Source organism: Brachyhypopomus gauderio, unplaced genomic scaffold (genome assembly GCF_052324685.1).
Source record: "Brachyhypopomus gauderio isolate BG-103 unplaced genomic scaffold, BGAUD_0.2 sc49, whole genome shotgun sequence".
NCBI classification, from domain to species: domain Eukaryota; kingdom Metazoa; phylum Chordata; class Actinopteri; order Gymnotiformes; family Hypopomidae; genus Brachyhypopomus; species Brachyhypopomus gauderio.
This window is the reverse complement of record NW_027506874.1, coordinates 2,275,786-2,289,971: the sequence shown is the minus strand read 5'-3', so window position 1 is coordinate 2,289,971 and position 14,186 is coordinate 2,275,786. Positions and strand designations below refer to the sequence as shown.

The 14,186-nt window shown below is 45.3% G+C and overlaps 1 protein-coding gene across 4 annotated transcripts; it reads right to left on the bottom strand.

Annotated features, from left to right (window-relative positions):
• Positions 1-85: 85 nt before the first annotated feature.
• Positions 86-13,563, bottom strand: slc6a16b (solute carrier family 6 member 16b). Of its 4 annotated transcripts, none has more exons than XM_076986738.1 (14): positions 13,351-13,563; positions 12,414-12,588; positions 12,235-12,323; positions 11,559-11,772; positions 11,240-11,397; positions 10,623-10,743; positions 10,288-10,463; positions 10,031-10,141; positions 8,680-8,921; positions 8,113-8,296; positions 1,876-2,077; positions 1,420-1,579; positions 1,132-1,294; positions 86-647 (listed from the first exon to the last, which is right to left on the bottom strand). In XM_076986738.1, the coding sequence occupies exons 4-14, from the start codon at positions 11,770-11,772 to the stop codon at positions 351-353; spliced, it is 2,028 nt and encodes a 675-aa protein (XP_076842853.1). In that variant the 5' UTR covers positions 12,235-12,323; positions 12,414-12,588; positions 13,351-13,563; the 3' UTR covers positions 86-350. The 4 variants fall into 4 exon arrangements, with proteins under 4 accessions (XP_076842853.1, XP_076842852.1, XP_076842854.1 ...); XM_076986737.1 differs by having other exon boundaries at positions 12,414-12,537; XM_076986739.1 differs by having other exon boundaries at positions 12,426-12,537.
• Between the last annotated feature and the right edge of the window lie 623 nt (positions 13,564-14,186).

The following is a 14,186-nucleotide window of genomic DNA, read 5'->3' as shown; positions in this document are numbered from 1 at the left end:
CAGGTTCAAGTCCAATTCAAGTCCCAAGTTATTGGTGTAAAAGTCCAAGTCAAGTCTAAGTCTCTGAATATTTTTTCAAGTCAAGTCAAAAGTCTTAATATTAATGACTCGAGTCTGACTCGAGTCCAAATCATGTGACTCGAGACCCCACCTCTGCCACACGTGTTCACCCAGCATCTCACCACACGTGGGCTCATCCATCTCACCACACGTGGGCTCATCCATCCCACCACGCGTGTGCTCATCCATCTCACCACACGTGGGCTCATCCATCCCACCACGCGTGTGCTCTGCACTACAGTGGACTCCAGTATTGTTCCTGCCATCTGCTCTTTAATTCAGAGCTGTGTTCATACCGTGGACTCCTCCACCTCCTCTTCCTGGTCTTGTGAGAGAAGTCCGTTCTCCTCAGCAGGCATGGTGGATGTATTCACGTCACCAACCAACGGTGTGCTCAGAGGGGTGGAGTCCATGTCTGTAGTGCTGCAGGGGGCGTACCCTGCCTCACCGTCCCGAGCTGATTGGCTGAGACACTGACGGAGGGTCGTACTGAAGTATCCCAGAGGAACAGGAAGGACCGAGATGAAGATGAGAGACGCCAGAACCACCAGGGCCCAGTTGGGGTACTCCAGTCTCTCCTCAGCAGCCTGGAGACAACCACAGTTAACACCACTCTGGAAACACAATGTGTGTGTGTGTGTGTGTGTGTGTGTGTGTGTGTGTGTGTGTGTGTGTGTGTGTGTGGCACGTACGTGTGAGTGTGTGTGTGGCACGTACGTGTGTGTGTGTGTGTGGCATGTACGTGTGAGTGTGTGTGTGGCACATACGTGAGAGTGTGTGTGTGGCACGTACGTGTGAGTGTGTGTGTGGCACATACGTGTGAGTGTGTGTGTGGCACGTACGTGTGAGTGTGTGTGTGGCACGTACGTGTGAGTGTGTGTGTGGCACGTACGTGTGAGTGTGTGTGTGGCACGTACGTGTGAGTGTGTGTGTGGCACGTACGTGTGAGTGTGTGTGTGGCACGTACGTGTGAGTGTGTGTGTGGCACGTACGTGTGAGTGTGTGTGTGGCACGTACGTGTGAGTGTGTGTGTGGCACGTACGTGCGCGCGTGTGTGCGTGCGTTTTGTACCTTCTCCCTGTTCCAGGCTGTGTATTTTGGTCTGGTGAGGAACATGTTCAGTACACTGGCTGCCAGCAGGCCCAGCATGGCAGTCAAACACACGTACTTCCACAGATACTTGTACACCACCCACACCGGCCGACCCAACATCTGTCCCACATCCAGCAGGAACCTGCACACACACTGAAAATGTGTCTCGGTCCTGCGCGTGCGCACACACACACACACACACACACACACACACACACACACACACACACACACACACACACACACACACACACACACACACGGTACCTGTCCGCACCGTAGACCCAGGCAACGCTGAAGGTTTGGAACACGACCACGATGATGAGAGGCAGAGTAGCGGAGTAGTCATCAAACATCACCACAAAGTAGTTCCCACAGCGCTGGGTGAACAGCAGACCAATCACAAAGCCCAGAATGCAGCTGCACACTACACACACACACACACACACACACACACACACACACACACACACACACACACACATTACATGCTGAACACACACACACCTGCTCCACACCATCCATGCAACAGTAGTAAAGTATGTGCACGTGTGTGTGTGTGTGTGTGAGTGTGAGTGTGAGTGTGTGTGTGTGTGTGTGTGTGTGTGAGTGAGTGAGTGAGTGAGTGAGTGAGTGAGTGAGTGAGTGTGTGTGAGTGAGTGTGAGTGTGAGTGTGTGTGTGTGTGTGTGTGTGTGTGTGTGTGTGTGTGTGTGTGTGTGTACCTGTAAAGCAGAACTTGTGTTTCCTCACTGTGGAGAAGGTGTCTGTGAGGGGTGTGAGGATTCCCGCCATGGTGCCAAACATGGTGGACAGGCCCAGATTGAGGAGCATGAGGAAGAACAGGACTGACCAGAAGGGGCTCGCCGGGAAGAGAGTGATCCCCTCAGTGAAGGCAATGAAGGCCAGACCTGTACCCTCCACACCCTGGGGGGGGGGGAGAGAGAGATGAGGGGAAATTCACTTGTCCTGAAACACACCAATTACAGAACACACACAAATGCAACCAACACAAATTACACAGAGGTCCACAGTTGTTAATGTGGGGTGTTGTACACCCGTATAGGAGTAGGAATAAAAGATGTTTTGAATCTCTCAGTTCTACAACACAATGAGAGGAGCCTGTTACTACGGCTGCTCCTCTGAGTCTCGTGCAGCGGATGTCTGCTGCAGACATCTCACCCTCTTCTCCGCTAGCTCCTTCACATGGTCCGCTCTCACACCCTTCACACACTTCCTGATCAGCTTATCAAGCTCGATATGATCCCTTATAGAAATGCTGCTCCCCCAGAGACACCGAAGAACACAACACTTGCTACAACAGCGTGATAAAACTAGTGGTGGGACTTTAACGCGTTAATATCGATTAATTAACTACAGGAAATTTAACGAACTAAAAAAATTAACGTATTTTAACGCATGAGACACTTTTGCACCGTGGAATGTTTCTCAGTGCACGAGTTCCAGACATACAGATTATATGGACGCACAATAAGATCATGATGGAGATGACTGAAGAGGCTACGCTGGTGGATGGGAAATTTAAATATAAGAAACTTCCAGATGGAAGTTATTTGCACTTTAAGCATGTCCCCCCCACTTTTTCAAAAGCCGGTTTTGGTCCCCCCCAGTTTTTACAGTTAAAACCAAATATTTAATTAGCGACGAAGCCATGTCCCCCCCACTTTTTAACGGTTAAAAAACTAATATTTAATTAAATAGCGATGAATCTAGCACTAGGACCATGCAGAAAGCTCCGAGCTCCACGCCCCCCCCCCCCCCCCCCCCCCCCCCGTCAACAATATTTGTGTCCCCCCACCTATGAAATCAAAATTACGTCCATGCCTCAACGCAAAACATGATGGGGCTAACACGCAGGTCAGTAATGATAACTTAGCTGATATATGTATTCCTAGTACGATAGGGTGAACAAACGTTGGTATTTCCCGGGACATGTCTGTATTTCACATCCTGTCCCGGGAGTCCCGGGTTTTTTTTTAAGTGAGGAAATGTCCTGGTTTTTTAATTACCTTCATTGGACCATTAAGACTGGATTAAACTTTTGCGAGTGACCGTAGCGCGCGACTCCACACACCTCGCGTGAGCGGCGGAGGCGTTTATACGTGACGCGTCACATTATTTGCAGAGTTGTTCGCTCTCTGTGGTCGAAGATAAAGGCTTACAAGAAGCACTGCACATTGGATCAACTGATGCAAGTTACGAACTACCGTCCAGAAAGACAATGTCGAAGAAAATCTAGCAGCTGTATATGATGAGGAAAGGGAAGTAAAACAGGTTATTGTGAAGAGCGCCACAAATGTGGCTCTGACTGGGGATCACTGGACCTCTGTTAGCAACAAGAATTATCTTGGTGTGAAAGCTCATATTATAGATGATGAATGGAAGATCCAGTCATTTGCTTTGAGCATGCAGAAGACCACTTCTAGGCACTATGGAGATGCCTGTGGCAGACGCCTGGGAAATTAAAGAAAATCTACCATCTAAAATGGTATTAAAAACATCTTCCGATTTACTTCAATTCTTCTTATTCTTCAAATATCCTGAGCAAAACTCCCAAAATTAAACAACATTTTTGGTCAGAATTTAGAGTCTTCTGAAAACTGTTTGCTCTGTTTTCTGCACTCATCTATTGGTCTGTGTAGCAGACTGGTGGAAAAATAAACAAGATGTTGAAGTTTATGATTATGTTCATTGATTCATTCATTATTCAAACTTAAATTAATATTTCTCATGTTAAATACTGAAATGCGAAAATTACAAAGCTTCTGATTAATTCGATTAATTTTTTTAATCACGTCCCACCCCTAGATAAAACATGTTCAGAACCTCCTTACAAACACTAAACGATTTCAGTCTCTGTAAGAAGTAGAGTCTGCCTTGGCCTTTCTTGTGCATTTCATTCATGTGCATTGACCAGTTCAATTTATTGTCTAGATGGGGTCAAAAATATTTACAGAATCAGGATCTCTTTATTTGGCCAGGTATGTTAAACATACTAGGAATCTGTCTTGGTGAGAGCAACACATGTATGACATGTAACACGTGAACACTGTTGACAAACATAACTCTAAAAGGTACAATAAACAATAAATAGACTCTAGAATACAGTTAAGTACTAGAAAAAACAGTGTAGACAAAAAGACAAATAAGGCAATATAAAATCTAAACTGTACACATGTGAGTATGAATATATATGTATCCAGATGTTCCTGAGGTAGGTTATATTAAATAATGTTGTGGATGATGTTAACATTGTACAGCTGTGCAAAATAGCATAGCGCAAGTGAGCGACATGTCCAGTTCAGTGCAGTTAAGTCCAGTTGGTTCAGTTCAGTGGTTTGAAGACTCAGATGAGTCCACTGTGGTTAAGGAGAGCTACAGCTCTGGGAAAGAAGCTGTTAGCATGTCGTGTTGTGCTGGTTCTGATGGTCCTTAGTCTTCTACCAGAGGGGAGAGTCTGGAAGAGGTGATATCCAGGATGTGAGGGGTCAGTCATAATTTTGTGAGCGCGTTTCCTCACCCTGCTGGTGTGGATCTCCTGAAGCGTTGGCAGGTTACATCCACTGATCTTCTCTGCTGATCTGATGATGCGCTGGAGTCTGGCTCTTTCTTTTGAGGTAGAGGAACCAAACCAGGTGGTTATGGATGAGGTGAGGATGGACTCGATGATCGCACTATAGAACTGGATCATCAGGGTCTGCGGCAGGTCAAATTTCCTGAGCTGTCTTAAGAAGAACATTCTCTGCTGAGCTTTCTTGGTGATGTTGATGGTGTTCCTCTCCCACTTCAGGTCCCTGGATATGGTGGTGCCCATGAACCTGAGTGACTCTACAGTGGAGACTGCAGAGCCATTGATGTAGAGGGGGGATACAGGGGGTGGGTTGCGTCAGAAATCCACCACCATCTCTACAGTCTTGTCTGTGTTTAGCAGCAGGTGGTTGTCGCTGCACCAGGACAGCAGCTGATCAACCTCTCTTTCTGTAAGCAGACTCATCACCGTTGGCTATGAGGCCCACCAGGGTGGAATCATCCGCAAACTTCAGGAGCTTTACAGTCAGTTCCTTGGAGACACAGTTGTTGGTGTAAAGGCTGAAGAGAAGGGGTGAGAGAACACACCCTTGTGGGACACCAGTGCTGACTGTACGAAGGTCTGAGTGTTTCCCCAGCCGCACATACTGTCTCCTGTCTGTTAGGAAGTTTACGATCCACTGACAGAGTCCAGCACTGACAACTGGGACAGTTTGTTTTGAAGTAGCTGCGGCACAACGGTGTTGAAAGCCGAGCTGAAGTCCACAAACAGAACCCGAGCGTAGGTTCCAGAGCTGTTAAATTGACCACGTAATCAACAGATCTGTTAGCTCTGTAAGCAAACTGCAGGGGGTCCAGCAGGGGGTCTGTGATGGTCTTTAGGTGGGCTAAGACCAGGCGTTCAAAGACCTTCATGACTACAGATGTCAGGGCGACAGGTCTGTAATCATCAAGTCCAGTGATGGTGGGTTTCTTGGGGACTGGAATGATGGTGGAGGTCTTGAAGCAGGCTGGAACACAACGGAGCTCCAGTGATCTGTTGAAGATGCTGGTGAAGACTGGTGCTAGTTGCTCACAGCAGTGTTTTAGGATGGATGGAGAGACTGAATCAGGTCCCGGGACTTTCCTCACCTTCTGTCTGCTGAAGAGCCTGTGGACGTCCTGCAGGCTGATGGTGAGACAAGCTGGGGGTGGAGGTGTGAGAGCCAGCGTGGGGGAGGAGGGGGGTTGATGATGGGGTGAGAGAGTCTGCTGATTGTCTATTGTTTGAAATCTGCAGAAGAACTCGTTCAGGTCGTTGGTGAACTGTCGGTCGTTCAGGAGGAGGGGGGTTTTTCTCACCTTGTAGCCAGTGAGAATCTGAAGACTGTTCCAGGCTGATGATGGGTCATTAGCTGTGATGTGGTTGTTCAGCTGCTCTGAGAACTTTCTTTTTGCTGCTTTTACCCCTTTCTCCAGTCTGTACTTGGCTTTTTTGTAGACAGCTGTGTCTCCACTCCTGAACGCGGCCTCCTTCTCTCGCCTGTACAATCTCAATCAATGACAATCGGCCTATGGGGAGATTTCCGTTGGCGGAAGTTCACAATCATCTCCTTGTGGTGCGGCCAGGTGGAGAGGAACAAGCCCAAGATGCAGAGATGGGGGGTCGACCAGTAAAAGTGGTTAAAATCGTTGGCCCTGTCAGTATGGCCTTGTACTTCACTTCTTTAGTCTCTGTATCATGTCATGTCTGTCATGGTCTTTCATACACCTCTAGTATCTTTTTGCAGCAACTTCCTCTGTTGACCCCTTCCAAAGTCTATTTTAGCCTTCTTTAATCTCGTCTTCATCTCAGATTGCACACTCCTAACCCCATATCGATCCCCTGATTTAAACGCCTCCTTTTTATTCAAGAGATCTTTAATATTGCTTGTGATCCACGGTTTATTATTTGGAAAGCAGAAAACTGTTCTCATGGGCACCACCACATCAGTACAGGAGTTCACAGTCCGTCACACGATCCACTGTCTCATTGATATTGTCCAGCCCCTGTGAATCAGTACACTCCAGTCAGTTGACTCAAAGCAATCCTGTAGAGTTTCACTGACCTCTGGGGTCCACTTACGAAATGAGCATCTAGTTGGAGGCAATCTTCTCTCACATGGTTTATAAAGGGGTCTGAGGTAAATCAAATTGTGATCAGATATGCACAAAGGTGGCATAGTCAATGCACTACAGGCATCTCTCACATTGACAAAACACAGATCTAACATACTATTGTGTCTTGTGGGACAGTCAACATATTGTGTAAAACCTCCTACATGTGATCTTATGTCCACATGCTTAAAATCTCCTGAGAAGATCACACAGGCATCAGGGTGTAGCTTTGGCCCGAGGAGGAATGTAAACAATAACGGCAGCGACGTGGGAGAACTCTTTTACCAGAAACAAAACCAAAAGCCACATGTTATAACATGTATATGTCAAGCAAAGGTGATAGCAGCAGCAGATTGATGGGAGGACATAACTGACCATAACACCGGCACAGGCAAACCCAGTCAGAATCACAAAACAACTCAAAACAGAACTATTTTAATTATTGGGAAACTTAATATCAAAATCAGAGTGAAGTGTTGTTAATCGACAAGTTTGATCCAAAAGTGAGGTCCACCTTGACCAAGTACAGACTCAACGACTGTGGACATAGAGACGGGCAGACAAGCAGTCCTGGCTACCCAAAGACCAGATTATCCATCCATCCATATCTGGGTTACGGTGGCAGTATGGTAAGCAAAGAGGCCCAGGTTTCCCTCTCCCCAGACAGATTATGTCAAATTAAAACGAAAAAGTCCAGGAATTGTGAAGACCTGATTTGAATGGAAAAAGTAAGTTATGGTCACAAACACGAGCTCACGGCGCTACAGCAGACATGAGCACATGTGCTAGCAGGGCTGCCTCAGGACCTGCGAGGTTGGCACTCAAACACACTGGGTAAACATGCTGGCAAGAAACATGAGAACAAAATAAACCAGAATACGCCGATTCACTAGCAGCCCAGTGGGTACTAGAGCAGGTACTATACTGCCCTCATACTGGTCCAGTCTGAATAAGCCATGTGTAGCAATCATGAAGGAGCCGAGAGACGTTTCCCAGAGTGTTTAACAGTGTAAAGATGGCCATGGTGTAAAAAAATAAAATATAAAAAACCCACCATGTTTTATTACTCAAGCACTTCAAATATGTCAGTGACTTGATTGTTTAAATTATTCATTCAGCAGCTTTGACAAGTTTTCACAAAATCTAATTTCTTAATGAACTACTGACTTCATTGAAGCGCAGATATAAATTTTGACTGACTGCAAAAATCTAATTCTCAAGACAAACACGAGCATGACTGCTGTGTTTAGTGTTCATGTGTTGAAGGGCCAGATTACCTTCTTCATCTCATCCTCCATTGTGCAGGTTGTGAGGTTGTTGCCAGGGATGTTTAGCTGGTTGCCTTGGTGACTGTACCAGGATGCATATTCCTGCAGAGAGACAGACTCTGTGTCCGTCAGGTTGAGGAGGGGAGGAGGAATAGAGGAGGAGGAGACTGCGTCGACCACCAGCTTCAGATTACTGCACACACACGCACGCACAAACACACATATTTAATAAATCATCCTGTATGGAGTACCTTCATCAGTATGACAGTATGTCTCTGTAGGACTCCCTGGTGACATCACTCCACTCCACTGCTACAGGACGAATGTCACTCATTTCTGGAGTGGACGTGTTAAATGTCTATACGGGCCCCGTGCAGTGTGTAGTGCAGTTGTGTGCGTACATGCGTGTGTGGTATGCAGTGTGTGTGTGTGTGTGTGTATATAGCATGTGGTGAATATGCATGTGTGCGTGTCGTGTGGTGTGTGTGTGTGGCATGTGGTTAGTGTGTGGTGTATATACGTGTGTATGTGTGTAACGTCTAGTGCATATGTGTGTGTGTGGCATGTGGTGCACACCGTTGAACGCATTGCTGGGCGATGACCTTGGCCCTGAAGCCCAACACGGCGAACACGACGAGAGAGGCCAGGACGGAGGTCATGAAGTTGATGGTTGACACGGTGATGGCGTCTCGGTGACAGTTGTTGTGACGGGGGTTGTAGGAGGAATACGCAATGATGGAACCAAAACCCAAACCCAGCGCAAAGAACACCTGTGTGGCAGCCTGTCTCCACACCTGAACATCACCCCAGATCTCCAGCTGCAACACACACACCTGAACATTACACCAGACCACCAGCTGCAACACACACACACCTGAACACATATATATATATATATATAGCAGTGTGCAGTGTTGCGAATAACGGCGTTAGGTAACAGCGTCATTTTGTCAGTAACGGGATAATAGAATTAATTACTTTTCCTGTCGTTACAACGCCGTTGACATTACTGGGCATTAAAAGCGGTGCGTTACTATATATTGATATACTAATGCGAGCGGACCGCTGCCCAGGCTAGTGAGGAGTAACAGATCCCGATAGGTCAGTTCTCGGTGTAACACCTGTTTAACTTAACAAGTCAGTAAGCGATTGGCTAAGGCAGCGTTATGGTAGTCAATCAGAGCCAGTGTTTTTACACGCGTGCCGAAGCACGACACAAACGGAGAAGAGGCAGAAATGGCGAGTCAGGAGCAAGCCGAAAAAAAATTAGCATTTTCAAGGTGGCGATATAAACATTATTTAAGAAAATACATGAAGTTCCTGAATGTCTACCAGACTGGGTATTTGATTTATTTAATGAAGAATAGAGGTTTAATTGTTACGTTTACTTCTGTTGTAAACAAACCAGTTGTCTCAGGTTGAGAGAATTTAATTTAATTTGATAGATGTAAATGCACTTTATATAGTGTAAATGTTTACTATTTTTATTTTACAAAGATTTGGGATATTAAAGGATTTTATCCTGCACTGGTCTGTGGATGTGCAATAAATATCAAAAGTTAAACACCTTTCTGATCTACTCATTTCAACTTACTGTAAAAACTGCTTTTTCAAAAAAATCCTTATCTATTGGCATATAACTTTTTTTAACTGTAACGCAAATAGTTACTTTCTCTGGTAACGAGTTACTTTTATTATAGAGTAATTCAGTTACTAACTCAGTTACTTTTTTGAACAAGTAGTGAGTAACTATAACTAATTACTTTTTTAAAGTAACGTTCCCAACACTGGCAGTGTGTAGTATACCCTGAGGAAGATCATGCATATGTGAAGTGTACAGTGCAGTGTGCAGTATGCAGTGTTCAGTATGCAGTGTGCAGTATACAGTGTGCAGTATGCAGTGTGCAGTATGCAGTGTGCAGTATACCCTGGGCAAGATCATGTATTTGATTCCCTCTGCAGCTCCATCCAACATGAGGCCTCTGATCAGGAAACACAGCAGCACCACATATGGGAAAATCGAGGAGAAATACATCACCTACGAAACAACCAATATCTCATCAATACCTCATCAATAAACAACCTACTGCCCCCATGACCCGGATAAGCGGTTACAAACGGATGAATAAACACATTCCATCAGTGAACATAATACCCAGAGAGTATGCACACACGCTCACGCACCTTGCCAGAAGATTTAATGCCCTTGTACATTGCCAGGCAGACGATCACCCAGGCCAGGGCCAGACAGCCGGTGATGACCAGGTTAAAATCCCCCACCTCACTGATGGAGTTGGTCACATCCAGGGCTTTACGGAACCAAAAATACGACGTTGGGCTGCTAGCCAAACATTCTGGAACTAGATGAACAATTAATTCATTAACAACTGCCCAGATACACACACACACACACACACACACACACAACCCTAAACACACACACACACACACACAATAGTTTTAACAATTATTTTTGACCATTTTAATTATGATTTCACTTTTTCACACCCTGGACCCACCTGTGATGTTTCCCTCTGTTGGACAATTCTCCCATGGCAATGGATTCTGGAACGAATTCAATAAGTAAAAAATACTCCAACCAATGATTACGTTATAATACAAGGCCACAAAGAAGCAGACCTGAGAGAGAGAGAGAGAGAGAGAGAGAGATTGAAATGCATATTAATGTATTTGTAAATAAAGTAGAACATGAATAAGAATAGTAATTTACAGTTAATTGCATTCAGTGTTCTTTACACACACAAAAACATATCTACACAGCTTGTCCCCTCAGAGAGAGTGTGAGTGTTTCCTAAGAACTTCAAGTGTGTCAGAGATCCAAACAACGCAGACACTAGCAGGAAATTAGAAATCCTAACTAACAATATCGTGATTCGTATCGTATAAGTATATTGTATCATGCTAAATGTGGGATGAGGGTATTGTGTTGACCCACAGAGGCAGTGAATGTGTGAATTCAGCTATGGAGATGAAGTTGGCCTGCAGAGCTAGGGTTCAGTGAGGAACATGACCCTCAGTAACCGCCATGACAAAGATGTAGTGTAGAAAAACTAATGAGAAAGAAACAGCAACTGGTGAGTTTCAGCTCACACTGGCGGTCACTGGCGGTTCTTACCACACAGCTGGAATAGCCAATCCCAACGAGTTTTGGTGAGATGTGTCTCCACACACCGATGCTGCCCTGTCTAATGCTCTGGCCTGCAGCCAGCTCCATAAAAAACAGCGGCACCCCCACCAGCAGCATTAACAGCACATAGAGCAGGAGGAACGCACCTGGGAACGGGAGGGGGACATCAACACAGGTGTGTGTTACGGAGCTTTTCTAACATCTAGTTAGTCTCAGTCTTCCCTCTGTCCCGTGTTTTTCATGTTGTTGTAACACACACACACACACACACACACACACACACACACACACACACACACACACTCACCGCCTCCATTTTGATGACAGAGGTAGGGGAATCGCCACACGTTGCCTAATCCAACACTGAATCCAATCTGAGCCAGGAAGTACTCCACCTTACTGTCCCACCCATCACGAACTGCATCCAATGGGGCTTCAGGCCTGGTTACTGAGGTTACCGAGCTTGCTACTGTCTCCGCCCCCAGCTCATCTCCTGGCAAGGGTGGCTTCTCTGAGCTCATCTGGAGAGACACCACCACAGACCTCACGTCATCATGTAGCCTCACATTCCTGTGTGTGGAGCTCAGATCCAACCTCAGTCACCTAACCCAGCTGATCTCCGAGACCCTTCATGAACTGTTAAACCACATCAGGAATTAAACTCCACAAACTTTAATATTTTGCAAGTTTGATGCAATGGCTCTGGTGTGACAACGTTCAGTCAAATGAAGCATGCACTTGAACATTTAAAGAAAAAACAGCCGCAGCTCAAACGCTGCCCAGACCAGCACAACACGGCCGGGCCACGTGTGTTTGACACACGTGTACATACATAATCAATGACACTGCTGTGAAAAACCAGCAGGCTGAACACACAGTAGTGTCCACACACACTCAACTTGTTCGCCAAGATTAAGCATATTTTGAACTACAGCCCACTTCAACATGCATATGCTGCGTGTTACTAATAAGGGACGTTTTACCTTTCCAGCGCGCGCACGTTGATCGTCCGTCCCGGGGCGCGCGGACACATTCAGCACAACGCTCTCGCGCGCTCGACGACCTCGCGTGCCTTGTACAAGTAGAGCGATGGTAAATCGTGAGATCGTTAACAATTCTTGGTCTCCGTTTATTAATCCAGAAAGAAAATAACGTTACTTACGAACTACTTTACCCGCTTATTCCAGGAGACGCTGGTTGGTTCCGCGCGGCGACACAAAGCGGATTTCCGTCCGTCTGCGGCGCCACGATGCAGACGCGTCAAATCTGCGCAGCGCTGCGTGAATCTGCGCGAATTAACACACCCCGTTCGTCCGCTACCTCATATTCGGTGGAAACTGAGCACATCGGGGTTGAGATTCACTAAACTCGTCGAGTGGGGGTTGTTTATCATTCAATAAGTTGCTTTGTATAGGTCCTCCCAGTGAAAGGTGGAGGATACGCTCCGGTTTCAGATTAAATACGTACACGTGTAAATATAGTTAGGCTCCAGTATTTCCATCATTATGTCGCCGCCTCCACCGACGACATGGTTAACGCAGTCGCGCGAGGACAAGAACAAACAGCCCCAAATGGTCCAAAAGATTGTTTATTTGTACAATCATCACCCAGCTATTTAAGTTTACTTTTAAAACATGCAAGACGTCTCCACAGATCTCCTCCAGGAGCCACAAACGCTCTAAGCAACAACGTTTGAATGTTTGCGGGTTTTTCAGCTTCCGCGGCACACGCACGCGCTGCTGATGCAACCCCAACACGCGTGCGCTGTGGCGTCAGTGCGGCGCACCTGAAGTGCGTGCCGGCTCCCTCGCCTGTCAGGTCTTCTGATTTGTTTATCCTAAAACGAACATGCAGACTAACAGTTTGTTGTAGATTCAATGGCTTTCTCGAGTTTTAGGAAACATCAGGTTAACAGCATATTTGCTCTAATTCTATAACTTTAATATTTGCTCTAATTCTATAACTTTAATATTTGCTCTAATTCTATAACTTTAATATTTGCTCTGATTTTATCTGGTCTGACGTGTCGTTTTAAGGATCTGAAAATCAGCAAGAACTAATAAAAAATTCCAAACAGGCTTGTGTATTTTAACCCTTACCTTCCCGGTAGATGGTATGAAACCTCTGAAGTCTTTCTCTTGTTTCTTCTGTTAATGTATTTGCCGTGTAGCCATATAAATAACGCTAGAGTTCACAGAGCACGGAGACGATACCAGCTAACGTTGTAATCGTTGTTCAAGAACCCGGTGAAAACTGCGCTGCGAACAGCTGCTATGCCACGTTGAATTTTCACACTTGAAAGACAAACGACTCCTCAGCCCCGCCCATAGGAATGGACTTCATCCTGGTTTAACCTTTCCCTGTACTTTCTTTGCTCATTCCTAAAATCTGACAATTTTCACTGCAATTTTATGTGGCATTCTATATACAACGTACGATGGAAAAAGGGGGTAAAGCCAACGTTTTTAAAAATAACAGGCACATAACTAGGAACATAACTTACTTATGCCACACAGTAGGACGTGGCATCATTTCCATACATAACTTAGCTTGAGCATTTTGCAAACTGAATGAATATACTGTTTTAACCTTATTAAGTGAGTTTGAAAACATATTTTATTTTTCTCAAGAACTGTCACCACATGACTAACAAAAAATTTGTGGACCCTAATTGTTTGACAAAGTATAAAATGTGATAAAATAAGATTTAAACTCACCATCCTGCCCTCACACCAAAGCCAAATATCTGAGGGACTTCCTGGTTCTTGATTGACAATCAATGTCAAGTTGCAGGACATAATTTTAATTACAAAACTTAATTTACTGTGATTGTTGTTGTAGGTGTGTTGTACAATTTAAAACCTTATTTTTTAAAACCTTATTTTAATCATTAGATGTTTATATTTCATACTTATTTTATATTAAAGTCACACCA